Source organism: Colletotrichum fructicola (assembly GCF_000319635.2).
Source record: "Colletotrichum fructicola Nara gc5 chromosome Unknown KSG_Nara_v1_contig04, whole genome shotgun sequence".
NCBI lineage: Eukaryota > Fungi > Ascomycota > Sordariomycetes > Glomerellales > Glomerellaceae > Colletotrichum > Colletotrichum fructicola.
This window is the reverse complement of record NW_027094054.1, coordinates 5,322,404-5,349,250: the sequence shown is the minus strand read 5'-3', so window position 1 is coordinate 5,349,250 and position 26,847 is coordinate 5,322,404. Positions and strand designations below refer to the sequence as shown.

The 26,847-nt window shown below is 53.9% G+C and overlaps 9 protein-coding genes across 9 annotated transcripts; 5 read left to right on the top strand and 4 right to left on the bottom strand.

The window, feature by feature from the left end:
* Positions 1–1,689: 1,689 nt before the first annotated feature.
* CGGC5_v008336 (uncharacterized protein) lies at positions 1,690–2,232 on the top strand (the record flags this gene model as incomplete). The annotated part of the gene is made up of 1 exon (XM_032026150.1): positions 1,690–2,232. The coding sequence occupies one exon, from the start codon at positions 1,690–1,692 to the stop codon at positions 2,230–2,232; it is 543 nt and encodes a 180-aa protein (XP_031892285.1).
* Positions 2,233–3,700: 1,468 nt separating this feature from the next.
* On the bottom strand, positions 3,701–5,529 carry CGGC5_v008335 (uncharacterized protein; the record flags this gene model as incomplete). Its single annotated transcript, XM_066152000.1, has 3 exons — positions 3,701–4,506; positions 4,564–5,441; positions 5,498–5,529. The coding sequence occupies 3 exons, from the start codon at positions 5,527–5,529 to the stop codon at positions 3,701–3,703; spliced, it is 1,716 nt and encodes a 571-aa protein (XP_066008661.1).
* A 3,550-nt stretch (positions 5,530–9,079) lies between these two features.
* Positions 9,080–11,129, top strand: yciC (putative metal chaperone YciC; the record flags this gene model as incomplete). Its single annotated transcript, XM_032026127.1, has 6 exons — positions 9,080–9,268; positions 9,321–9,406; positions 9,464–9,760; positions 9,821–10,031; positions 10,091–10,279; positions 10,344–11,129. The coding sequence occupies 6 exons, from the start codon at positions 9,080–9,082 to the stop codon at positions 11,127–11,129; spliced, it is 1,758 nt and encodes a 585-aa protein (XP_031892287.1).
* Positions 11,130–11,663: 534 nt separating this feature from the next.
* On the bottom strand, positions 11,664–12,656 carry eglD-13 (putative endo-beta-1,4-glucanase D; the record flags this gene model as incomplete). The annotated part of the gene is made up of 1 exon (XM_032026116.1): positions 11,664–12,656. One exon carries the CDS (start codon positions 12,654–12,656, stop codon positions 11,664–11,666), a length of 993 nt encoding a protein of 330 aa, XP_031892288.1.
* A 2,853-nt stretch (positions 12,657–15,509) lies between these two features.
* CGGC5_v008332 (uncharacterized protein) lies at positions 15,510–15,998 on the bottom strand (the record flags this gene model as incomplete). The annotated part of the gene is made up of 1 exon (XM_032026104.1): positions 15,510–15,998. The coding sequence occupies one exon, from the start codon at positions 15,996–15,998 to the stop codon at positions 15,510–15,512; it is 489 nt and encodes a 162-aa protein (XP_031892289.1).
* A 1,354-nt stretch (positions 15,999–17,352) lies between these two features.
* Positions 17,353–18,436, top strand: CGGC5_v008331 (uncharacterized protein; the record flags this gene model as incomplete). The annotated part of the gene is made up of 2 exons (XM_032026093.1): positions 17,353–17,795; positions 17,851–18,436. The coding sequence occupies 2 exons, from the start codon at positions 17,353–17,355 to the stop codon at positions 18,434–18,436; spliced, it is 1,029 nt and encodes a 342-aa protein (XP_031892290.1).
* A 2,288-nt stretch (positions 18,437–20,724) lies between these two features.
* YUC11 (putative indole-3-pyruvate monooxygenase YUCCA11) lies at positions 20,725–22,720 on the top strand (the record flags this gene model as incomplete). Its single annotated transcript, XM_032026082.1, has 3 exons — positions 20,725–21,349; positions 21,403–21,508; positions 21,562–22,720. The coding sequence occupies 3 exons, from the start codon at positions 20,725–20,727 to the stop codon at positions 22,718–22,720; spliced, it is 1,890 nt and encodes a 629-aa protein (XP_031892291.1).
* Positions 22,721–23,610: 890 nt separating this feature from the next.
* CGGC5_v008329 (uncharacterized protein) lies at positions 23,611–24,045 on the bottom strand (the record flags this gene model as incomplete). Its single annotated transcript, XM_066151999.1, has 2 exons — positions 23,611–23,651; positions 23,709–24,045. The coding sequence occupies 2 exons, from the start codon at positions 24,043–24,045 to the stop codon at positions 23,611–23,613; spliced, it is 378 nt and encodes a 125-aa protein (XP_066008819.1).
* A 982-nt stretch (positions 24,046–25,027) lies between these two features.
* Positions 25,028–26,528, top strand: CGGC5_v008328 (Satratoxin biosynthesis SC1 cluster protein 4; the record flags this gene model as incomplete). Its single annotated transcript, XM_032026069.1, has 5 exons — positions 25,028–25,261; positions 25,323–25,359; positions 25,418–25,485; positions 25,542–25,915; positions 25,988–26,528. The coding sequence occupies 5 exons, from the start codon at positions 25,028–25,030 to the stop codon at positions 26,526–26,528; spliced, it is 1,254 nt and encodes a 417-aa protein (XP_031891730.1).
* Positions 26,529–26,847: the final 319 nt, after the last annotated feature.

Genomic DNA, 26,847 nt, shown 5'->3' with positions numbered 1-26,847 from the left:
TAATGAGTAATTGACCTCGAAGGAGCCCTCGCGGGACTAGGCCGTCTTGGCGGCGGTTCGATCAACAGATACCCCATGCAGTGACCCGCGGTCAGCCAGTGTCGGATGTAAGCATAAAGTCCGGGGTCAGCACCAATAACGATCAGTGTTGGGGACAGCTATTTGGTCATGTCAACACCAACGATCCTATTGGAAATGATCACGATAAGTTGAAGCTAAACTGGTTTGCAGGTTAGTCGTAATTTTCCAGAGATAGTTCTTTAGCCGGGCTGGCAAAATTGTTACGTGGCATTCGGCCTCCCACTGAACTAGACCTTTTGCAGGTCTCCAACACGAATGATTGCGTGGTGTATGCCCTTGAACCAACACGAACATACCTAAGCGACAAGAACCAACGCGAACTCAATTAAGCGAAACACAGGCAGCAGTTTAAAAACAAATAGCAACTCATGGACGCGTAACTTCATATCCACCATTGGCTGTGCCGCTGCCCGATGAGTAGTATGCGTCTGTGATCTGCGTTTCACTTGACATCCAGACGACGTGTTGTCTCTACTGTCGATGCAAATTTTATGTGGACATTCTCTTACAGCACGAGAATGCCCGTTAATTAAATCTTTAGAAGATTTCACTGAATTGGTAAAGGACAAGGTTGAGGGTCACTGAAAGCCACTGAGCACCAGACTATATAAAGTGAAAGGCGAGTCTCCAGGTTGAACTTTATCATTCCTCACAATCGTGGAAGACACCACTGGGACTCTGGCGATTAGTTTCTTCTTAAGATATATAGTCATCGTTGTTTTACTTCTCACTCTTTTCATACTTTCGTATGTATTTTCTTCCAGATTGGTGGGATAATCATTCTGTACAGGGTCGGTTTCAGGATGTTTGACGGGCCTGCTGTTGCGTTGGTTAGTACTGACCGAGATGGTTCCGAGTCACCTTTAGATAACGAAGCTTATGATTGAAAAGGCTTACGGAAGCTCACTTGCGACACTTGGGAGGTCACCTTTCCATACTTGTAATAGCCGGTATGCGACTCAAATTGGTTGCTGTCAGCAGTTGTTGGCATTCTCTCAAGGTTTTGCAGAAAGTCATATACATTTTGTCATGATCTTGAAGGTCACATATTAGATCAGTAAGGTAAGGTAGGAAGATTCATGTTTTCGTCGAGCCATCAATATTGTAGATAGGCGAACAGACTTGAGAACCTGAATAGTAGACCTGTGCAGCTCTACGCAGAAAACCTCAACTCGATGACTGTTTGAGCAACTTAAAAGTGCAGCTTCAGACCTAACAGGGTGATCGGAATTAGTCTAAGTTGAGCTGTAACTAGGCCATCAACATCGATAATCTAAGCGTACTTTGGTTGATGTTCTTCCCTATATCGCATCACATAATTACAACCCAAACAACTTCAACACACACATCTACGCCAATTACATCTACACTATTTACATTTACTGCATAGACATCTACTGCATCTGCACACGGCTGCAAGTAATAACCAAAACTACAAGTGCCGACAGCCGACAATCATAACGAATAATCCTTCAAGATGGCAGCCGTCCAACCCAACATGATCACCCAGTTCACCTCTAACCACTCTGCGGGGCCTCTCCAACATATCGGCGAGGGCGCATGCGGCTCAATCTGCTGCGCCTCTTCCAAATCCTCCCCATACCCAACATGCCCCTCGTCATTAAGCGCGAAGACATGTCCAACGTGCGCTCCATCACTCACGAGGCCGAAATACACCGCCACATCCTCCAAGCCCTCGCCAACCCTCGCGTAGCCACCATCCTCACCACCTTCCGCGTCAACGTCCCCCTCTCCCAAGGCCTTCTCCACCACACCAATTCCGCAGTCTGGTCCCAGATCCTGCCCAGGCTGCCCGCAGGCTACGCGCCTTGCAACGCCCTCGTCAGCGAGAAAACCTACCCCTTCCCCTTCCGCGTGCGCAAGCTCCTGCTCGAGCAGCTGACGGCCTGCGAGGACCCGCAGAAGGTTGCGCAAGGGCACATGAACACGCACTGCCTAATCAGAGTATACCTGGGCAAGAGGAAGTACAACCGAGTGGAGAAAGACGCGAGGCCCGCGCATTTGAAGAAGCTGCGGCCGTATAGTCTGAGGAACTTTCCCCTCTGTGTCGACCAGATGGAGGACCTTGACCTCGATGTGGAGGGATACGCTGGCGTTTATGCACTGGACGGCCAAGGTCGACACGAATGATGTCGAGTTCGTCCTGGGGGAGCGCCGGAGCGACAAGATTTAACAAACGCTGCCATGCATTGGGGAGAAGGAGTTTGAGTCCGCGGCGCTGGGCGCCGCATGCGATGTGGGTTCTAGATTTTAACTACTGTCGTAAGATGAGTATGAATGAGGAAGGGATCAAGACGGCTTGTAAGAGTTTTTGGAGGAATGATCAGTATTACCCGAGGCCTGGCAGCAACAGCCCCTCGGATCAGAGGCTTTGGGCTGTTTTCAGAGAGCAGTTCCTCAAGACGAGCGAAGGATTGTCGGAAGGTGAGAGCGAAGGGGTCAAGAAGTTGCCCGTTATGCTCGTGGACATGATTGAGGATACTAAGGGGAAGTCTCTGAGGGGAGGCTTGGTATCGGAAGATCGCATTGAGGGGCAGAAGTGAGAAGCTTTTCACTCCTACAAGCGAAAGACGAATGTAAGACGAATGTAAGACGAATGTAAGACGAATGTGAGAAGTCTGATGTTTTTCAAGTCTCTCGGAATATTGAATATTTTACGAAGGGATGTGGACACGCCGATAATGAGAGTCACGAGCAACACAAACATGCAATTCAACCACTTGAATATCTTGATGATCACAAAGTACGCTACAAGACATGTCCATGCCATTAAGATTCTACCAGTAGCCTACACCAGTCACACCTAGTCCCACTCACTGGCCCTCACGTCGCCTCACTCATGCACACCCATTCCGACCTCCCGTCGTACCGTTCCCATCATGGACATCGCGCATCCCCAGCCAGACACCAGCATCATCCACAGATTCGCGACGCCCAGAACCCGTCACGACTTTCCTTTTACACGCGTCGATCACCAATGCCCACTCGCCTCCTCCTTCCAAACATTCATCCCACCCCGTGAAGGGGAATGTTTACACGAGCGACTATTTTTGGTCGGTGAGGCAGGGGTCAGACACTTCGTCCGTTTCAGCACGCGCAAATCCCCTCAAACCCACAGAACGGGACCCAAAAGCCCGCCCACCTCATCGGAAGATAAAGAAAGAAACAAGAAGTGACGGGTTTGCTGACAGCGAGGGAATTACGTAAATGATGTCATCCAGGTGGTCGGGAGTGTGCTTGTGTCTTGCAATTTGCGAGCGTTCATCATTAGCCGTGATAATTTGAGTATTGTACAATGGTATCCTATCCAACCTCCTTTGACCTCCCTCCCACTCCCGTCCGGTATGATGAATCTGATAAGCAAAAGGAAACAGGAAGGATTGTTGGTGGGTTTGACAGGTAAAATGCCATCTCTAATTGAAGGTTTTATGCTTGACGCATTGTTCGGGCGACCCATCATCCGATCCTTGGACGGGGCCATCCCGGCACGAGCTTAAAAAATGTCGCCGTGTTTCTGATGTGTGCACGCTGTAAGGACTGTGGGTATTATTCGCGTTGGGTGTAGTAAAGAAAAGAAGACAAAACAAAAAGATCAGCTTCATCCAGGGCCAATGAACTTCCTGTCAGGACCCCTCTCAGCCCGCGGCAGCTGTCCCGGTAGCGGGTTATACTGCGGCGAGTACTGCGGCGAGTATCGCGATATGGCCTGGGCCGGGTACTGCGGCTGTTGCTGAGGCTGGAACTGAGACTCTTGCGGCTGGAACTGAGGCTGCGGCTGCACTGGTTGCTGAGCCGGCGGTGGCGGTTGGTAGGTGTCCGGGTTATACGGCTGGTACCCGATGTTGATCGACTCGCGGTACGGTCCCTGGCCGATGCCCTGGTACATATCGTACGTGGACGGCGGGTACGGCACCTTGGGGTACTGCACCGCCTGCGAGGACGGGCGCTTCATGGTGCTGATGCGCAGCGGCTCCGGGACGAACGGCGGCTCGTTGTTGGCGGTGGCGGGCTCGTTGATTGATTTCTCGTAGTAGAAGCTCGTCGTCGACAGGTTCCTCGGCACGGCGGCGGGCTTGTTGGGAGTGTTGTCCTTTGCGGGCGGGGCCGGGATTGCGGCGTTGGCGGCCATGAACTGCGCGACCATCTGCTCTTCCATCTCGCGGGTGGTGCGGTTGGCGATCTTGGTCTGGCGGTAGGTCGCGACGAGGGTCTGCTCCATCTCCTTGGTGCTGCGCTTCGGCTGGCGGAGGATGGCGGACTCGCGGGGGAAGCTGGCGGCGGCGGCGGGCGGGTTGGACGGGAGTGGTGCGTTTTGCATGTTTTGGGAGACGGCGTCGACCTTCTTCCTGCGGTCGCGGCGCTTCTTGAAGAAGATGAAGGCGCCGATGAGGAGGCCGATCAAGGCTGTGGATGTGTTAGTGATCTGATCAGAGTTTGTGATGAAAGAGGTGAATGACGTACCGACGATGCCGAAGGAGACTCCGATGGCAAATGGGCGGTTGGAGTCCGGGGCGGGCGAGGGTGTTGCGGAGACCGCGCCGTTGCTTTCTTGCATCTGCGCGTTGGAGGGCACGATCTGCGGGTCTGATGTCCCCGAAGCGGCATTTCCAACTGTTGGTGGTGAAGGAATTGCTGACGGGGTTTCTGCTGCTGGTGGCGGCGGTGGCGGCGGCGTAGATGGTTGCACAGCAGGCGGAGGCGGCGTCTGGGAAGTCTGTCTTGACGGAGGCGGTTGCGGAGGCGTCGAATTCGGGGCGGCGGACGGAGTCGCAGCGGGCGGGTTTGATGATGGCGCGGCCGGAGGATTTGACGGGGGCGGCGCGCCGGGGACGAGCGTGATGAATCCCCTCGCCGGCGGGAAACTCGCCGGCACGGCGGGGTTCAGGGCGGCGGGCGGCGCAGTCGGCAGGATCGTCGGGTTCGTTGCTGCAGGCGGTGCGCCCGGGGCCGGTGACACGGAGGGCTTTGGTTGTTCTTCTTCCGAGTCACTGCTGGCGCTCGATTGCGCTCCCGGTTGTTGCTGCGCATCGGAATCGCTGGCGGAGCTGTTGGACTCGGCCTCTTGCTGAGCACCGTTGCCCTCTTCCGCTCCGGATTCCTCTTCCTTTTCCTGTTCTTCTGCCTTTCTGTTGTTTCCAGCCGGGCTCTCCTTCTCTTCTTCTTCTTCTTCTTCTTCTTCCTCCTCTTCCTCTTCCTTCTCCTGCTCGCCCTCCTTTTCTTTCTCTTCGTCCGCCTCCTCGCCGTCGTCCTGTCGAATAGCTATCCTCGGCCCTTGGCGACGGACCAAGTTGTGACGCGGTCTGCCGGGGAACTTGGGCTCCGTCCTCCTCCTCCGTTGTCTACCCAACACCATCAGCTTCATCATTCGGGTCGTCGATGACCATGTTTAACCCACCTGAAAGTCGACCAAGTCGTGGTCCCCTCCATCGTGAAACCTCTTCCTCCACGTCTTCCTCAAAATTACCAAGACTTTGACGGAACGGACAAAATAAGACGGTAATGCGGCCAGCGGTAATCAAGAATGGAACAGAAAACAGCACAGCTGTGGAAGTCTAAACAGAAAAGAACAAGCGCAAGCGCTTCATGGAGAATGGAACTGGTCGAACCCGCCGAGCCCTTGAACAGAAAAAACCAAATCAAGAGCCAGCAGAGAAAGCCAAGGGAAGAGAAAAAAAGGGAAGAGAAAGAAACCCTCCCGGGAGTTACCACCGGCGCCTTCGGGGGATGCTTCGTATTATTCAAATGTCGCCTACGGACGCCCGCGTAGACCTACCTTCTCCCGCTGTCTCCTCCCCGGCACTCGGACATAAAAGAAATCCCCAAAGCTCCCTCCCCTCCAACACCACCCATGTCCTATCGCAGGCCTCACATCAAACATCTTCCAAGAAAACGGGGAACAAGGGGGGCTCCGAAGTGATGAACGTTCGCTGCCTCCTGCGTTGTCGAGATGGGGCTCCCTCCACGTCTGTTGTGTGTGGTGCGACAGGTGCACGCGAGTAAACCTCAGTCATGACAGGGGGCCATCAAGCGTCCATGTGTCCAATCACAGAACACCGTCAACCGGACATTCAGCGCAGTTTGCCTCCTCAAGCAGCGCCGGCGGCCGTTGCGTGTTCACTGCTCAGCAGCGGCTGGAGCCCTTCTGCCGCGAAGAGTCGCACCCAGGGGCTGGGCTGGGGTTTCAACTGTCGACGAGGACCCATGCCGCTGTCACCCGCATGCCGCACCAGAGAGGCCCCCCTCGGCGGTGTTTGACGCGCACCTTGGCGCTTGGCCTGACGGCGCCTGAAACCTGGGAGATGCAACTGCGCTGGAGCTGTCCGTACGTACGAATAGGCAGTTTTGCTGTGCTTTTTCGCCATCTTTGGCCGCCGGTCGGGGCTTTTCTGTTGCTCGACATCCTCCATCTCCACTTGGGCGCCGCGAGAACGGGGTCGACAGGGCTCGAGGCGAGGATTGAGCTCGCGTGGGAAAGGGACTTTTTTCGTTGGGGTCCCTGTCGGAGGTTTGGAAACATTGCTCGTCTTTTTTTGATTGTCCGCCCCGACCGGCGTCGCACCAGGGCCGCTCGACTCTCACGATCATCACCGCATTCTCCTTTTGATCGGGTCATCGAGGCCGCCGCAGCCAGACTGTGCTGTCCGCCGGGCATGATGGCGTGCATGAACACAGGAACCAAGGAAAACGCAAAGTTAGCAGGTTGTGCCGAGAGATTGACGCCCTCATCGTCGTCACCACGAACACGGCCCGGCCGGAGACGAGTCGCGATCACCGCCAGGATGCGCCGCCGGCCGTCTTATCAATCAGGTCAACTCTTGCCGACGCCACCAACTGTGAGAACCGTCGCGGGACTCGTCAGGTCTTGAGGACTAGCCCAATCTCCGTCGCCGGCCGCTGCGCTCTGCCAGCTGTTTGGTCGGTATCTGGGGTAACAAACGGGCCATGGGGTCTTCTCGTCCGGTTTGTGGTTCGCTGAGTGAGGAGGATGCCGTGGGCCGCCCACCACGGGGTCGTCGATGAAACTGGAAATGCATGGGCGCCCTGCGCACATCCCCTTCGTCTTTTGCGATTTGTCTCCTGACGATGACGTTGGAGTTCTGCCTTTCTCCTCGTGTCTGGTGAAGTCTTGGTATTTCTATTAATACGGCCGAATTGCCTCTCAATGTCCTTCTGGGCGCGCGCCTGGTGTTCTTCGAGCCGTCCTCGGTTCGACTAACCTTTCCGGCTACGATATCCTCCGAAAACCATCCTCATGCCCGCTGATGGGTGATGACTGAGTGATCTGCGTCGGCTGGACGGTGGATGACATGCGCATAAGAATCATCTCGCTCTGGTGATTGCACGATGGCAACCGATCAATACAAATTTCGCCAACGTGGTTATGTTGAGTTGAGCTTGTCGATAGCTGCGATGCCTGGTGATATCGCAAGTGGTGGCTGAAGCTCCGCCTGATGTTCAGACAGCACGGTCTGCGGTCTGTCCCTTCTTCGCTGGAACATCAGCATACATCCAATATTTAAGCCATGACCATGCGTCGGGCCAATCGTTTAATGTGTAAAAAACATTTTTAACCCGCCAAATCATCGCTGCCAGTGCATCAGCAGTACTTGAGGCTCTGTCATTACGGGGGAAGTGGGATGCCGGTCGCAACACTGCGTCCCTCTATCGGGCCCTGTAGCGAATGACACGGCTTCTTGGCGTTAGGTTGATATCAGCGACGGCCACTCACAATGCACATCTGCGAATCCGCCGCATTCTCTCTCAATCAGTAATTCCCAGTCCTTGATGCCCATTTTGAGCAAAACGTAGCTGGGCGTGTACTTGCCGCATCTTCTGTCGCTGGCCGAGCCGTTACTCAGTGATTTGTTTTCACCTGGGCGCATTCTCCACTAGTGCACAGGCTACTGCTAAGGTAAGATTGAGAGCTGAGCAATTGCCACATGTTGATATCTTTCTCGAATTTTCTTCTACTCTGAGCATTTCCATTCCTACTTAAGGTAATGGACTTTCAGGTAATGTATCAACTTCCTCAATTGCGTAAGCAGAACATGCGCGAAGCCATGCTGGGATGAATCTATCAAGTGCAGCGTTAGCCTCGCAGCTTTCACAGCGGCTGTTCATCCAGAAGAATGTTTGACGCTGCTAGTATGGGGTCAACGCAACCAAATGAAAATGTTCCTCTGGCTGTTGGCCCCAGTTCCTAGAAGTATCACCACCTTCATGCACGCTTCTTAAACTAAGTCTGGCTTTCATGATGTCTGGCGTCATACACATCATCTTGCTGTGGCGGAGAGACTTCTTTCCTTAGCAGATGCTGTACTTGGTGAACTAGATATTTGATCGCCCGGGTTTCATTCTCAAGCACTGCAGGCTGCCTGAAGGTACGAGCGCTCAGCTGATATAGCCACGACCATCAATAACCAATCGCTGAACTGGTATTTTGGATGAACAACATGTGCCGATGCAAACGTCCCAAGGGCTCAAAACCCTCACCTTCTTCCCGGTCCGGTCACATCATCGGCATCTCGTCAATCAAGTTTTCCAATCTTACAGGTATCTCACAAAACCCTCAAGGTACCCAGGGTCCTACTGCCATTAGTCCCTGCTTCCCTGGAAACTTTCCCGATTCGGGGAGGGCGTTCCTGGGAGAACGGCCCCGGTGGATGTCCCCTCGCCCAATCACAGAAGCCCCGATTCCTGATGACCGCCCCGGACTCAAGCCAGCCAATCCCGTGTTGCAACCCCCGTGGTCATATCGTCAGCACCCGGATGGCCCGACTTACACGACGCATGCTCGAGACACCTTGATGGCGCTGCTATCTCTTGGGAAAGACGATCAGATATCAGTCGAGAAATTGTTAACAGAGACGATATAAATATGTTGTCTTTGGGAGAATTGGGACTGGCTGAAAGATTCACCCGGCAAATCATCCTTTGTTTTTTCTCTCTAGTCAACAGATAGGGTTACACGATCATCATGGGCAAAAGGCTTTCTGCATCTTCCACGAAGCCCAAGTCGGGTGGCGTCGTGGTCCCAGGCACAGCAACGCCGAAAGTCAATAGCGACGCCGTTGCGCCCAAACTCACACGTGCCGATTCTGGTGTCGATGTATCCAAAGCAGCCCAGGGCAAGCCACTGCCTGTCACACTACTCTCTGGCTTTCTTGTATGCAATCTCAAAGCTTCACTGCGGGTGGTCTTGACTAACACCAAAGCAGGGCAGCGGAAAGACAACCCTCCTCCAGCACCTCCTCAAGAGCGACCACGGCCTTCGCATTGCCGTGATCGTCAACGATATCGGAGCGTGAGTCCTCTTCTTCCCATCGTCCCCGACAGCTCACTGACAACCTTCTCCGCCCAGTGTGAACGTTGACGCATCCCTGATCAAGAAGAGCCACAAAATCACAAAGACAGAAGAGAAGGTCATCGCCCTGCAGAACGGCTGCATCTGCTGCACCCTGCGCGGTGATCTCCTTGAGGAGCTGGTCCACCTCGCCGAGCTCCACGAGTTTGACTATGTCGTCATCGAGAGCAGCGGCATCAGCGAGCCCGAGCAGGTCGCCGAGACCTTCGATGCCCGTCTGGCCGAGCAGATGCAGGCTATGGGCGAGGGGCCCGAGGGGCTTGATGAGGATACGCTGAAGCTTCTCAAGAGGCTGTGAGTTCTTCTTTCTCTGGATACAGGCATGAGACTTTTTGACTGACGCTGTGTGTGCAGGGCTGACGCCGGCGGCGTAGACAAGTTCGCCCGCCTCGATACGACCGTCACTGTCATCGACGCCTTCACAATCTTCAACGACTTCCACACGAGTGACCTGCTCTCCTCAAGACGAGACGATGTTGTTCCCGAGGATGAGCGGACGGTGTCGGATCTCATGGTTGACCAGATTGAGTTTGCCGATGTGATTGTCTTGAACAAAGTAGACATGGTTAGCATTCCCGCGGAACTCATGTTGGTGTCGGTGCTAATGAGACACGACGTATGCAGGTTACGAAGACCGATCTCGCCCGCGTCCTTGACTTGATTAAGAAGCTCAACCCGAGAGCGAAGGTCCTCGAGGCCAACTACGGCAAGATCGACGTCAAGGAGATTGTCAACACCAACACCTTTGACCTCAAAGTCGCCCAGTCAGGCGTTGGCTGGCTGCAGGATCTGCATGCCATGACAGTCCGCGAAGTCAGTCTTCACTCGCATCCAACAGAACCTCAAAAAGTCCCTTGCTAACTTACATCATCGACAGGTCAACGGCCGCAAGAAGATCACACCCAAGCCCGAAACCGAAGAATACAACGTCCGCAACTTCATCTACACAAGAACACGCCCCTTCGATCCCCGCAGACTATGGTCACTCCTCTACGACAAGTTCATCCTTCAAATGGAAGCCCCCGAAGGCGACGAAGACGAGATGGATGAGGATGAAGATGACGCCGACATGTGCGACGTCGAGAAGGAAGACGAGGAATGGGAAGACGACGAGTCCGAAAAGGACGAAGACGAGGACGAGGACGAGGACGCCGACATGGAAGACCCCCTCGAACCCCCATCAAACGACGTCATCCTCGCCAACAAAACCGCCCACCCGCTCTTCAACCGCCTCTTCCGCTCCAAGGGCGAGTTCTTCCTCGCGACGCGGCCACACCGCGCAGGCGACTGGTCGCAGGCCGGCGCGATGCTGACCATGACCGGCGGCCGGCCGTGGTTCTGCACGCTTGCGCCGGAGGACTACCTGACGGGCGATCCGGAGGTGGACGCGCTGGTGCAGCACGACGTCAAGAAGGGCGGCGAGTGGGGCGATCGCCGGCAGGAGCTGGTGTTCATCGGGGAGAACCTTGATATCAAGGGGTTGGAGGCCGCGCTGGATGAGTGTCTGCTGAATGACGAGGAGTGGAAGAAGTGGCAGAAGGTGATGAGGAATAAGAAGTGGGATGGGGAGAAGAAGTTGGATAAGTTGCAGGATATGTTTGATGATGGGTTCCCTGACTGGGCGGATGATGAAGAGGACCATGAAGGACATGACCATGCATGAAGGGTAGATAAAAGTTCACCAAAGAGTATAGAAAGACTCCAAAACATGATGTAAACTGTTTATTCACCAGATGAAGAAATGACTCAGATTGAGCTCCGCCAGACATCGTGTCTCTCAATGTGGTGTAAAAGTAGAGACACTAGGCCTGACGTATAGGTAGGTTCTCAAGCGATTCTCCGCCTCGTATACAGACAGAACTCCTTCGCCATGTGTTTAACAGCATACTCGAACGAATGCACATTACTCAGGTTCCATAATCGCCATTAAGCAAGACACAAACGTCACATAGCAACAGCAAGCGGAACTTATAGAATGATCTCAAATATCAAACATGAGGACGCCTCGGCACAAAGGATCGTCCGATATCTAATCGCATTTACATCCAGTGTCTTAAAGTCATACTTATGTACAAGAAATGATGGTGGGAGCAAGCAGACGCCCAAGTGGGCATCGCAAGCTCCGGCTTATCAACACAACTACTTCCAACTTTTGTCTATCCACATCCTCCTTCTCAGTCTCCCGAAAAAGAGACGCTTAGTAGGCGGCGCGGGCAAGGTGGCGGCGCATGGAGCGCGCACGGCGGCGAGCAGCGGACTTCTCGCAGTCGTCAGAGGCACCGGTGGGCGCGGCGCTGGGCTGAGCGGCGGCGGTGGGGACGGTGGTGCTGTTGCCGCCGTTGTAGTCGGGGATGCCGGCAGAGGGGGCAGCGGAGGAAGAGGGAGATGTGGGGGTGGAGGGAGAGGGGGTGGTGGCGCCCTCAGAGCCGGTGCAGTCGCCGTCGGAGGTCTGGCCGAGGAGGTTGGCAGTGTGGTCCTCGCAGGCGTTGGGCCAGGTGACGGGGCCAGGGGCGGTGTAGTTCTTGGGGGCAGGGTAGTAGATGTTGATCAGGACACCGGGCTCGTTGCCAGTGTAGCCGCCGGGGAACTTGATGGTGGGAGCAGGAGTCTCAGAGCCAGTGCCGGTGACGGTGACCTGGGCGCAAGCAATGTAGTACTGAGCACCTCCGGCGGTGCCAGCTCCGTGAAGACCAATGTGCTCGGCGCGGATGAGGTAGTCTCCCGAGGGAGTCTCCTTGGGGACGGTGAAGGTGAAGTTGTGGATGCCCGCGTTGTTGACGTAGGAAGCCCACTGGAGGCCGGCGTCGGTGATGTCGGAGGTGGTGAGCTCGTAGACCTTGAACCAGTCGCCGTCGCCCTTGTACTCGGCGGCGGAGGAGGGGGCCTTAGACATGTAGACCTGGAGGGGGCCGGGGTGGCCCATGTCGTTCTCGACGATGAAGCCGACCTCGTCGCCGGCGTTGATGGCCTTGGTCTTGGTCTTGGCCAGGACGTCGTCGTCGTTGCCGCCCTTGTTGCAGACGAAGTCCTCGGAGGCGACGTCGGTGACGGGGGAGTTGGAGTTCTTGGCCTCGCGGACGAACTCGTAGCGCTCGGTCTCCTCACCGTTGACGATCAGGGTGGGGAAAACGTAGTGGGCGGTGGCCTGGGACACGAGGGCCGCGGCGGCGAGGAATCCGTAGGTACGCATTTTGATCGGTGTGTTTGGGGTTGTGTTGGTAAAGAGAGTTGGTTGATGGTTGTGGTGGTGAAGAAAGATTGGACAGGAAGAAAATGAAGCTTGATTTTCCACCAGGGAAGGTAAAGAATGAATGGTTTCAAAGAAAGAAAGTGGTTTGTACAATGACAAAAGACACAGCGATGGATGGTTGAGAACGAAGAAGCAAGAGGGATTAGGACAGGATGGTGAAGAAGAGGTTGTCTTATATCTCGAGCCAACTCACTCACCCCTGGCCGCCGTTGGCTATCAACCGCTCATGGTATCCCAAGCATACGAACCTGACGAGAATTCTCCAGCCCCAGCTCCCTGCTCATTTGCCTTCCTAATTCTGGGCATCGTGGGCCGTTGGCGCGAAAGGGGGCGCTTCGCTCATGTTGTCTGCAGCCAGGGGCCCCGAAAGAAGCTGACTTGGTCGACCAGAATCGAAAGGGCGAGGTTCGTTTGAAACATTGGAGCGACCCATACGCAGGATCCAATTCCACCAAACACGGTCCTCGCCGCCGGGGATGGGTCCCTGATCGGGTCACAACTAAAGTACGGTTGACGACATCGACCCCTGGAGGTGCCGCCCACGTTGGGGGCATCACGGTCGAGATGTGGTCGCCAAGCTTGGCTCATGCGCCGATTCCTATATCATCCTGTTCATCTAAAGTTGCCTGGAGAGACGCTCGCGTAGTGGACTCCCCTGCAGACCACAGCTCCTCGGCTGCGTGAGCCTGGCCTCGGTGCCCCGAATCGGTCGCTCATAGATTGCCCTACATCCACCCAACGACCTCTTTCGAGTTAGCCGCTGGGCGGATTTCCTTACCTGCATGCCTGTCAAGGCTTGTCGCGTTTGAGCGTTGGCAAATGTCAATTTCGGGCGACAAGCCGAGTTTGCTTGTCAATCCCCGGCGCCAGTCATCGGTTGCCGGTGGATAAGCGTGAAGAAAAAAATCGATATATGGCCTCGAAGCCTGTCAATATTGGTTTCCGTTCATCTGAACAATAAAGACAACCTTCCTTTGCGAAGAATCAACGCCAAGAGACATGTTTCCCCAGATCCAATATGTGTAACTTTCGTCTGAAGAGGAAGATCACACCGCGGCAGTGATGCGCTGAACTCTGTCATGGTACCTGATCGACGCGCCCGTGGTGGCATTTCACCTGAAACATGGGTCAACCAGGGGGGCCGCTCTGCGATGGTGAAAAAAGCGCTGGCTGTGTGTTCCCTGCCGCAGATCACTTTACACGGGACGAAATTCCCACCAGAAAGAAAAAGGGAGTTCCACAGCTGTGCCGTGCCCACTGCCCACCGCCATCAATCGCCAGCGCTTGGCAATCTGTGGAAAGTTCGGTATCATCCAGAACGTGCCAGTCAGCTTAGGTTGCCATTTGCGAATCTCTCGGCTGTTACAGCCGAGACTTTTCTGCACCTGGATGGCTTGCCATTGGGTACTCTACGTTGCGCGAAAGCGACGTGACGGCCAGAGATGCAACCAGCATGGCGCCTGGTTGGAGGCATTATGTCAGCCCTGTCCAAGAACGATCCGGCGCTTCGCATTTAGAGTGAAAATAAAGAAAATAAAGTGCAGGTGCTAAGTGCCGCCCATCCGAAATATCATAACAGCCTTCGGTAAGAGCTGGGTCAGCCAGCTGTCCGGTGCTCTCATCCCACGTTGATAGGCAACATGCCTGTCGCAGCTCTTTCAGGAGCCGCTAGGGGCCTTAGTCAGACTTCCAATGGACCCAAGCAGCCGTCCCCTTTCCCCCCCTCCGTGATAGGGGAGGGGGGTTTGAGAAAGACAACGTTGGTCCCATCCGCAATCATCGCTACTATCGGGCTCCATGGATGCAGGGAAGAGCCGATGGGATGACCGAGCGAGAGGAAAGATTCCGTCCAGCAAAATCACAGTCTTTCCGACGGTGTCGCAACCGCACCGTCATAGGCTCAGCAACCGATAGCGACCCAGTGTTTAAAAGCTCTTCCGGAACCCACCGATCCTGCGTAATTGACTGCTCCGCGCTCTTCGCATCATCGACCCGAAGGCAGTAATGATATGCTTATCGTGAGGATGCGATTCATTTCACGCAAAGGTTAGGTGGTGCAGTTTCAGGGCTATCATCAGGTTGATGAAGCTGTGGGTGAGAAGTTCACCGCTTGTCTTCTCGTCTTCTCCTTGCGCCAAGCTCCGCTCTTTGACTGGCGACTTGGGAAAAATCAACCAACGATGTTGAAGAAGGATTGCTAGAAAGATTGCTTCACAAGTTCAGCGCTCCTCTACCGGGGTGCATGTCAAGGAGAAAGGCTAGAGAAATAAGCATCTGTCAAGCCCACTTCGTGTTCACTCTGGAGTTCCTGAAGAAGTCGACAGCATACGCTTAATCGGAAATCGGAACCCAGGCGAGTGTCGGATCCGCAGCGGAGCCGATGTCGATGGCGTTGGACTTCGGGAACGCGGGACGGTGCCAATGGTGAGAATGACGCAGAGACTGTTATTTGGCCCGCAGTGGTTAGTGTGACGTGTGTGTGTCTCTCGACCGCCTGCCAAACCCGTACCACCATCGAGATCAATCTCTGCAGAAGAATAATACACGGAAGAAATTGGGCAATATCGTAATAATTCTATTCTACTGGCTGTCTGGGTATCGTGTATGCTAGACAAAAACCAAAACCAAATACCCAAATGAACTATGACGCTTCATCAATCTTCCGTGCCTCTGCAGATGTGCACCTTGGTCCTCCGTCATAATGGTCGTGTCGATATGGATGCATTTCCCTCAACTTGTAATATACCCGCTGGAAATTGAATATTCATGCTCGGACGGAGCGATCCGCACGCTCTACTCGTGATCCTTGTCTCCCCCGGCGGCCTGCGGCTGTCCCTTCTCAGCCTCTTCTTTCTTATCCCCTCCCAGTTTGTACCACGGCCCATGAATCGCACCAGCGCCGACGCCGACCAAGAGCCCGACTGCCGTCGTTGGAATGGCCGCGACGCCGCCAACGACCCCAGTCACGACAGTTCCCACACCGGCACCCAGCCCAACGCCCACTGTGGCACCGATACCTGCGCCACCCAAGCCACCCTGCCAGATGCCGCTCTGCAGTCTTTGCGCATCCCGCGACAGCGCCTTGGCTTTGTGGTCGTGCTCAGACGCCTCAGCTAGTATCTTATTCTTCTCGTCGGCGTCTTCGACGGCATCGCTGCGCTGGCGGGCCTCGTTGGCGGCTTCGGCTTCTCGTTGTGCCTTTTCGAGCTTCTCTGTGGCTTGTGCAAGGATCTGGTCCTTGCGGCTTTGCTTTTTTTCTTCGGGCGGTGGCGAGGAGGACATTGGACAATAGGGGGGATGGCGCTCTGAACTTGGAATGTGGATTTGCTGGGACGGGTCTAGGAATTCTAGAAGTTCGTCTGATTAAGATAGCTCGTGGTACTTTGTCTCTCTGGATATCAGAAGAGGAGTCCGCGTTGTTTTAGAAGTCTTTGGTATCGTTAAGGTTTTAGCCACATTGACACCTGATCGCTGACATCACTCGCTTATTAGTGTCTCTCGCCCACCTATGATGTGGCTATGATCCGCCACACAGTGACGCCGTTTCGCCTCTTTAAATGCATCGGTCTCGTGGTATTGCATGTGAGCTCTACTCCACCAACTCGATACGCAACTAATTACTAGGTACTAGGTAGGCATAAGCAAGTCTGCGCTACGGTCTGCGAGTACTGAAACAGCAGTAAAGGCCGCAAGTGCAGATGATATTTCAACACCAATCTAATAACCTGGCGTATTCGAAAACACCTTCGAATCCGCCCAAGCCAGGATTGAAAATTGGGAATTCAGGAGTAGGGACAAGATGGGCGCAGACCTACCAAGGTATCAAGGCATCCCTTGATGTTACATGTAATTATTAGAAAACTTGAGTGACATGATGAAAAGCAGAATCGCAGGGGCTGGTATTCCGGTTTTAGTGACTGAACTCTTTGACTTGCAACAAGATTTAACACATCCATAACAAAATCTAACTGAAGTGTAATATTAGTGGAATAATTCGATCAAGTGGCTACTTATACTCGTATCGAGAGAAATCGGCGCCAGGGAAATACATGCATCTTTACACACTTACACAGTTTTGCTATCGATTTCCAATCACCAAGGCTACGCAGGCCTCGTATCGCCAAGAAGGCCCAGCGCCTGTCGTAGGCTGTGCCCTCACATCGCAGCCCACCTACATGCGTTTTGACTGGTAGGGCGGCAAGGGGGGGACGACATGTGCCATCTATAATGACAAGGAAAAAAACAGAGAAATGAGCTGGTTTGTTTCGTGAAGTCTCTTTCATACGGTATCTCTTCGCGAATGTTGTGTGACACGTCCTGTGCTTACCAGTGGCTTAGACCTGCTCAACACGCATGATGGCGCTCTGCACTCGCGGCTCATTGGGCGAGGTCTTCAATTCTGCCTGAAGCTGAAAATGCCTAGAAGCCGAAGTGCCCGGTCGCATTGGCTGTGCATATGGATGCATATGGACCTTCTCGACTTGATTGGACTTGTTCACATCCATGAGGACAAGGGGGTCTTATCATTGGTTTTAAACTCATTTGCATTTCCCTCAGCGCAAAGTTCGCTCACCCATATAACATACTGCAGGCATCTCCAGACAAACTGTGCTCTAAAAAAAAAAAAAAACCGAAAATGGCCGAAGTCTTGGGCCTAGTAACCGCCATCGGCGCCATTATTACATCCGGTTTCCAAGTCGCGACTACGATTTCAACCATCGTGGATGACCTCGGGACAGCGGGAGCACAAGTTCAGGCGGTCGCAGTTGAGACGAGGACGATTTTATTGACACTCCGCTCGATCAACAAACATCTCATCAGGGCCGATCGCGTCACAACCGAGGTCGCGAACATCGTCAATGATATTATTGCGCTATGCAGGAAAGATATTGATGATATCAAAGAGTGCACGGCACCGCTACTTGGGAAGCGTGGCGAGGAGATGCTGCTAAAGCATAAACTTCGTTGGCTTTTTACCAGGTCCAAAGTCTCAACGAGGCAGGCTTCGCTGAACTCGCTGAAGCTGACGTTGGCGCTTTTCCTTCAGGCCCTTGATCTCATGGAAGAAGATTACATTGAGTTAGTCAACCTTCTGCGCCTATCAGTAGCATTAATTTTCTTACCAAATGCACAGGGATTACCTGCAGGTCGTAGTCCAGCAGAGGATTTCAGCGTCTCAAAACGTCAAGAAATCGTTCATCGAGGCTGAGAGAAGAGATCGAGCCTTTGAGAAAGCATACGAACCGTCCCAAGCTATCTCGTCGCTGAAAACGATAGGTCAATCTGGCCTTGAGACTGAAGAGCTGTCGCAGACTATTATTTGCACTAATACGGAGGGTATTGAGGAGACGGACGGCGACGAATCAGCTAGCAAGGCTATGGTGAAAATTCTGCATTATGAATCTGGAGACGGTAGCTCGGATGAAGAGAGCTCCGACCTCCTACCACACCATCAGTCGGGGCTAGATCACACAACTTCGACCATCGACTTTATTGACGACATTTCTGACGACCACTTTATGGCAATAGCTGATCACATGCACCTACAAAAGACTGTCTCGAGCTTTGCCCTGGTTGTAATAAACCAGAGACAGGAGATAGGACCCGATGATGCCACATTGTTCTCGACCGCAGAATACACCTCCAGTGTTATGCAATCAGAGGAGGTCAACAGTGCAATAGGGAGTGGCGCTTCCCGAAGGAGGGGAAGTAGGGCATGAGCTACATCAGAGACCATGGAAAATACAGAAGCAGAGCGCGCCTCAACAATTCCTCCGTCGGATGGTTTTCCTGGAGGCCAAACGATGTTTGATTCAAGCAGCCATGCCGGGCAGACACCTGGGGCGCCTTATGGTGGAACAGGACGCCACGCGCCACAGTCTGCGAGTGATAACTGGGAGCACAGCACACTTCCGCACTCAGGTCCTAGGCACGGTGGCTCGAACAACGCGCAGTCTGGATCTTACCCTCATTCCCCGAGGCCAAGTTTATCTCCACTCGAATTCGAACCTCCACTGTATAACCGAGAAATGATAAGAATGCAGGAGGAGCTAGAATTTCTTCGTGATTCGCTACAAAAACGAGAAGAAAAGGACAGAATAAGAGAAGAAAAGGAAGAAAGAAGGAAACTAGAGGAAAGAATTAGAAAAGAGGCCGAAGCCGCTATCGCAATACGAATAGAAGAAATGCGGAATGCACAGGGAGAAGCAAGGGTGGAGGTAGAGAAAGCAAGACGCGACGCTGAGCAGGCTGCCAGAGAGGCAATAGAAGCAGAGAGAAAGGCAGAAGAACAAAAGCAGAAGCTCCATCAAGAGGCGATGAATCGGGCGGAAAGGGACGCTAGACAAAAGATTGAGAATGAGCTTAGGGCTGAACACGACGCAAAAACAGACCTAGAAAAGTTTGAGAGCGAAATCAGGGCTGTAGCAGAGGCAAAGCGACAAAGCAGTTTTTTGAAACTATTCAGCCGAAAACAAGTCGACCAAGGAAAGCGGTAGATTAGAACCAGGCAGAGACGGGCAGGAGCCCGTCTTGTACAGGGACCGGGCTTCGGGGCCGATCGGTGCCCCGCTGTGGGACCAAGGCGGCCCGGGGAGCCCAAAAACCGAGAGAGCCGGCAAATCATCCGTATATCTACGGCGTACTCCACAAGCCGATAAACGGAAGTGACTTCTTAAGACATCACTTCTGGCCGAAAAGACTTTGTACATCTTCAAAATATCCCCTTGGCATCGCAATTGACAATGATTCGTCTCCAAGATCCTTTTGGCTGTGGGTCTTCCAGTAAGGGCCGTGTGAACAAGATCTGCAGGGGCTATTCAGCGGTCTGACTGACCAAGTCCTGAACTAAGACAACTCTGACTGAGAGAGACAGGCTTCCTTTTACCCGACAAACTTTATCAGCGTAATACTCGAGCAGTTGGGTCATGAGGATCTTAAAGACACGGAAATAGTGCCCGGAAAGAGACTGTGTCGGGCTTTTTCCTTTTCCCCGGATTTTGTTAATGCAAGTCGCCGTAATCCCCCCGCACTCACCCCCACCGATGCTGACATGGTGATGGCATCGGCACCCTCTTATGTATCTCGTTTTGAATCTGGTCACTTTCTACGGAGTCATGGACAGTTCCAAATCACTGCTGAATCTAACACAAGATCTCTGTCAACATGCCAGATTCAAGATGAAAGTAACCCAACATTGACAGTCTTGGAGAACCTCCAAGAAGCAGTTCAGCCCAAGCAAGCTCCCTTGCTTGACCCCGCGAATTCAAGTGCGGAGAAGCAGGCAAACTAGCAGCGTGCCACCCGCCCTGCGTTAATGCACCCGCCCCCCAATCTGGGGTAATTCGAGCCGCCAGCGGGTCCCCAAAACTGCCCGTATCAAGGCATACTTCAAGCTATTCGAGCAAGACGCATCCTTTCCTCCTAGACGCCTCCAACACGGCCGCTTCTGTGATTTGCCCGGGACATTCCCCGCGAGACCCGCGCTGTAATTATGGAACCCCCGCGCGCGCCCGCCCAAACGGAGGGCAGCTGCTTGCGCACTATCGTCTGCAGCTGAGAGACAGGTTGAGACAGAACCCTGCGCGGGGGGACAGACGGGAACCTCTGGTTTCCAACCTTGGTAGCTCCGCGGCCAACGAAACTCCACAGATTGGCGAAACTTGTTGAGTCGGACAGGGCGGACACCCGCATCTTTTGGCGCGAATTCGCACGCAGAGCTGCTTGTCTACGGGCGTACAGCAGCACTGAGGCCGATCTATCCCCGGACGAACCCCTCATCCTACGTGTCGCGTTGAACCCCGTCAGGTGATGTCACGACTCAGCCTCCGGCGCGGAGGAACGGAAAGCTCTCTCTCTCTTGTTCGTGAGGGGTAGCATTGTTCATAAACGTTGCTACTGGACCTCCGAGGTTGACGATAGCTTCGATTATCCCAGGCCCGGACTTCTCTTTCGTACGCACGCACGACTAGATCGTCCTATCCGCAAACACTTCACACACGCACGCACCATGGCTGGAGCATTTCCTCACAATGATCGGATCGAGCCCGGCTCGGTAAACCTTCCTGCCCGCCCGTATCCCCCATCAGTTCGCTCGACATCGGTTGATGCGGGGAAGGTGGCGGCGGACACCATCAACGCCTTTAACGCCGCGCTGCGATCAAAGAACTACAAGGCGCTCGCAGACTTGTTTGTCTCAGACGGCTACTGGCGCGACCACCTCTGTTTATCCTGGGACCTACGCACTCTCAAGGGGAGGGAAAAGATCCAAAAGCTGTTGAGCGACCGTTGTCGTCTTACCGAGGTTGCCGTCGACACATCTACCGAATACCGAGCTCCCCACTTGGCTGCCCTCGACGCTCACGGCAAGGTCCAATGTCTGCAGTTCTTCATCAATGTGAACACCCAAGTCGGCCCAGGCCAGGGTGTCGTTCGTATGATCGAGTCAGATGGCAAGTGGGAGATTCTCAGCTTCTTTACCGCCCTTAGAGAAATCAAGGGCCATGAGGAGCCTCTCCGACACCGCCGTGAGAAGGGAGTTGAGCATGTCGGTATCCGAGACGGAAAGAACTGGAAGGAAAAGAGAGAAGACATAGTCAACTACACTGACACTGAGCCTACGGTTGTCATCATTGGTGAGTAGGCCTGAAGCTCTTGCGGTAAGGAGAATGCTCACACACTCAAACAGGTGGAGGTCAAGCTGGGTTGACTGTTGCTGCTCGGTTGAAGATGCTCAATGTGAATGCATTGGTGGTTGATAAGCACGGTCGGGTTGGAGATAGCTGGCGCAAGAGGTATGAGAGTCGCCACGTTAGGATTGAATTTTGCTGACTTTCGTGAACTACAGATATCATCAGCTCGTTCTTCACGACCCCGTCTGGTACGACCACCTACCGTACATCAGCTTTCCAGCAAACTGGCCCATCTTCACTCCGAAAGATAAGATTGCCGAGTTCTTCGAGTCCTACGCCAATCTCCTCGAACTGAACGTGTGGACCTCGACGACAATGACCAAGTCATCATGGGATGACTCAAAGAGGCAGTGGACTCTGACCCTCGACCGCCAAAAGGCAGATGGCACGAAAGAGACTCGAGTCCTGCACCCGAGACATGTAATCCAGGCAACGGGTCACTCTGGAAAGATGTTCTTCCCCGACATCAAGGGGATGGACAACTTCAAGGGCGACCGGTTGTGCCACAGCTCCGAATTCTCCGGCGCGAAGCCCAACTCGAAGGGCAAGAAGGCCGTGGTTGTCGGATCATGCAACTCAGGCCACGATATCGCCCAGGACTTCTACGAGAATGGCTACGACGTGACGATGGTGCAGCGCAGCTCAACCTGTGTCGTCTCTTCAGCCTCCATCACAGATATCGGCCTCAAGGGCCTCTACGATGAAGACTCACCACCAGTCGACGACGCAGACCTCTGGCTATGGAGTTTACCAGCCGAACTATTCAAGTCTCTCCAGATCGGAACGACAGAGCTGCAAAACGCCAACGACGCCAAGCTCCTCCAAGGCCTGCAGAAGGTCGGCTTCCAGCTCGACATGGGCCCTGGCGGCGGGGGCTTCTTCGTGAAATACTTCCAGCGGGGCGGTGGGTATTACATTGACGTCGGGTGCAGCCAGCTCATCATCGACGGCGAGATCAAGATCAAGCAAGGGCAGGAGATCACAGAGATTCTGCCTCGCGGGCTGCGGTTCGCCGACGGCTCCGAGCTCGAGGCGGACGAGATCATCTTCGCGACCGGGTACCAGAACATGAGGACCGAGGCGCGCAACATCTTTGGCGACGAGGTCGCCGACAGGATCGGTGACGTCTGGGGCTTCGACGAGGAGGGCGAGTTCAGGACCATGTGGCGGCGGAGCGGGCACCCCGGATTCTGGTTCATGGGGGGCAATCTCGCCATCTGCCGGTACTTCTCTAAGATTTTGGCATTGCAGATCAAGGCCGTTGAAGAAGGCATCGACCAGGCTGGGCAGCCCGACCCCTCGCCCAGGCTCTAGGTTTTGATACCCGATGGAGTTTGTGTAGGGTGCTGTGATTAGATGCGGGCGCAGAAGATGTAATTATTCCCTGTCAGACAGATTCAATGGACGTTTTTTCTCAACGCTCACATGACCACTAGCTCTCTGTCGGTGAGCCATCTTGCGGGACCTGATATCATCTCGACCCCTCAGTGCAGGCTCGGATCTACGGCGGGAATGGCGAGCTGAAATGAGTTCCCGCTCTTCGTGCTAGACAAGCCCAAAGACACGTGAATTTCTGCCCCCAATTCGCGATTCCACGTCGCCATCACCAAGTGGGCATTACAGGGGCCGCATCGTCAACTTCAGGAAACTGATCAGCGCCGAAAGACGGATTGGGCCAAGTGAAGACACGGTGAAATTGCACAACTCTCATAAAAAACCCTCTTTGGTCCAGCAACGCAGAGCTTAAGACCCAGCCTTATGCCCATCTGTTGATCGCGTCCCTGGCCGATGTAACGTGAGCGTCTCACGTCCACTGATTCCGATCGCCGGCCACGGTGCCCTCGTGGCCCTCACAACAGGCCTGACTGCCACCCACAAGGTTCTCCATCCTCCAACACCAATCTTCTTTTGCAACCCGGGAATATCGGAGGCCTGAGAAAGGGTCTTTTAACCTCTGTGGACCTGCTGAATTGCGCAGCCAGCCTGGGCTATTTTGCCCTGTTCGCTGTGAGTGATGGCCATCCCATCGGCACCTACCGGCCGATTTCCTATCCACCCTGCGGGCAGAAGATTTTCGTCGCAATGCCGATCACTAGGAGAATATTGGGAACTATTGAAGCTTCTAAGGATTTAGTTTTATCTCTCGTCCTCTGGCTTGCGAATTTTGGTTCTCTCCGGTGAATTCAATGGGGATTTTTGCATCATCAGAGAACCGCGCGGTGGTTCCGAGGTGGGCTGATCGTCACTGTCAGAATGTCAGTTGACATTTAGCGGCTGCGATCATCGACTCTTTCGCACTGACAACGCCACAAATCTGTTCTCAACTGCGCCGGCTCGTTCGTCGGCTCGCCGGAGCACCGAAAAGAACTCTTCAAAGCCGCACGTTCTTCTGCAGCCGTTGGAACTAAAATGAGTCCCTTTTGTAACCGGTTTTCAGGAGCATCGGAAGAGTGGGCCGTGTTCCAACACGAGGCAATAAGCCCGCTGCGGAAAAAAGCAATGTTCAGTGGTTCACGGAGGTCGCGCAATGTCTTAACGAGAGGTTTTCCAGAAGGAGAGAATAGAGCGAAATGTATGCACATGCGCCGCAGACAAGGATCGGAATCCGCGCAGATTCTGCGACGCGGGACCATATCCATAGTAAGCACCTCCACCACACGCCGAGGTCGCACCGCCGGTGATGTTCCTCGATTCTGTGGCCCTCATCACGTCACTCATCACAGCATCTCCCACAACCCGACAGGGTCGTTGCAAATTTACCAAGTCTGCCGGGAACTCACAAGTCCGTCCGACATGAAAGAAGAAAACCTAAAAAGCGTTATCCCACTGGCGAGCGTTGCGTTGACACAAGTCCCGAGATGCAGGCCTCGCACCTGCGTCGAAGCTGATTGGAGAGTCCATCAACACGCTACGCAAGCGATCGTCTGCTTCATTCAGGGGCCGCCGTTTGGGCAGCAGAGAAGAATCGGCCTGATGTTCTGCAGCAGCAGCAGCCAACTGAAGGATTCCCTCCCGGCACAAGCATCTTTTCGATTTGTAAACCCCGGTCGGCGAGCTGCGTCTGCAATTGGCCCGCGAAGAAGGTCATCTCACACCGGGGAATCATCTGTTGGGGCAGAAGCCTCGGAACATGGGAGGGCCCCTGGTCATCGGGCTACCACCCTACGGCCTAGGGTGTGGTCGATTCTCACTCGTTGGTGGGCCTGGCGGGATGCTCATCTCCTTTCCCCGGACTGGTAACTATCGGAGGCAATCCCTGCATGATGGCCTTTCTCAGGGCACCAATGCCACTACGCGAGGAGATCGAGTTGCCCTCGACTAGCGCACTCAGCCTCTATTACGACGTTCAACCGAGGTGAGGTACACCCCATGCCGATGCAGAATTTCTCGGCCGGCGCTGTCCTATCCCACCAACGAGCCTGAAGAAAGACATTGTCTTGTGGAGAGACGTCTTATGTGTCTGGGTTGTTTCGATCTGGCAGGGCTGCAGGTGTGTGGCCCGGGGGAGGGAAGACCAGCGGGTGCGATATTAAAGACAGAATGTTCGTCTCGTCTGCGGCATCTTGTCTCCCCTGTCTTGGTCAACTGTTCTTTTCTCTTACATCAGCCAACACCACTACCATGGCGGCGATACTACCGACGGCATACCCGGATGCGAGGCAGCAAGCCCAGAATGGGGCGGCGGTGGACAACATCGACCACTCTCTGGATGGAGAGTCAAGATTCGGCGAGATTGTCGCCATCCTCATCGTTGGCTCGGTACTATCATCAGTTGCGGTCGGGCTTAGGGCATTCACGAGACTATGCATGCTTCGGACGTTTGGTATGGATGACATGGTCATGATAGCGGCACAGGTAGGTCGAAGGTTCTTGATGTCGACCTGCATAGGACAAAGAAGCTGATGGAGTTTGCCAGGCACTTGCACTTGGTTCTGCGGTAGCCATTGGACTGGGTAAGTCGATTCATGGTTCGGTACGATGGTGTGCAGCATTCTGATGATCAACCAATAGAGGGACAGTACGGCCTTGGATCTCACTCATGGGTGCCACCTCCCGAGGACTACGTCCCATACATGAAGGTACATATCCTTGCTCTGACATTTACTTTAATACACTGTACTCATAACGTCATTAGTCCTTTTACAGCTCCGTTGTTGTGTACAACATCGCCATCTGCCTCGTCAAGATTTCGATTCTCTTCCAATACCGCAGAATCTTTGCCAACGAGATCATGCAAAAGCTGACCATGGGAGGGCTGATTTTCATGGGGCTCTGGACCTTCACGCTTTCCATCCTTCTGCCTCTAGTGTGCTACCCAGTCGCTAAGTTCTGGGACGACAGCATAGAAGGCAAATGCCTGGACTACTTGACTATCTGGTACGCGATGGCAGGCGTCAACCTGGTGTCCGACTTCGTCATCTTCAGCATGCCCATTCCCGTCATCAAGTCGCTCCAACTCCCACGCCGGCAGAAGCGCATGCTGCTCCTGGTGTTCGGCCTCGGTTTCTTGTAAGTCAGACGAACTAAGCAGCTGCAGGTGTGAGCGCACAGGATATATGCTAACGTCGATCTGTGTCACAGTACCTGCATCATCTCCGCCCTTCGGATCCGAACCCTCCGCGTCGCAGCCGATACCAAGGACCCGTACTGGGACAATGTGGATGCAGCCACATGGTCGTTCCTGGAAGTCACCATTGGAATCTTAGCAGCATGCCTGCCGACTCTCCGACCGATCTTCGTCTCCCTTCTGCCTCGAATCTTCAATGGGTCCTCATTCCATGGCAAGAGCAGCGGCAGACCCTCGAGATACGCGAACCCCTATGTGCAAGCGAGCCACAACGACAGAGCCACCGGTCCGTTGTACAAGAGCCAGCAGCCGCCATCATCAAGCAGCACAGAAGGCCTCAACCACAATGAGGACATCGAAATGGGTGCTCGTGAAGCCGAGTCATCGAAGGACTACACAGTCACCGTGACTGCTAGCAGATCGAAGAGCCCTGAGAACAAGCTTCACCGGCTGAAGAGCCAAAGAGACTCTTCTGAAAGACAGGCTATCGGCCATATCATGACAACAACAGTTGTGACACAAGAAGTGACGTTTGAGCGACCGACCAAGTCTTGAAGAGGACGGGAAGAAGAATGAGCATGATGTTGAATGATTGAAGCCAATGAATAGAATAATTAACAATAATAATTCCTTGTGTTGATCGAATGGCCGGAACACCACGGTAACGTTCCATACGGTAAATCTCCGTGTGCCTTCAAAATTTTCATCGCGGCTAGATAACGGAGATGGCCTAGATTCTTGTACGAGCTCCCGAATGCGGGTGCCTAGTTCATTCCCGAAACCGAGGATGAAAGACATTGCGATATTCTGTAGGAAGAACTTTGGGAAGAATTGTGGGCAAAGCGGACAGAAGAACAGGCAGCCATTTTTGGGC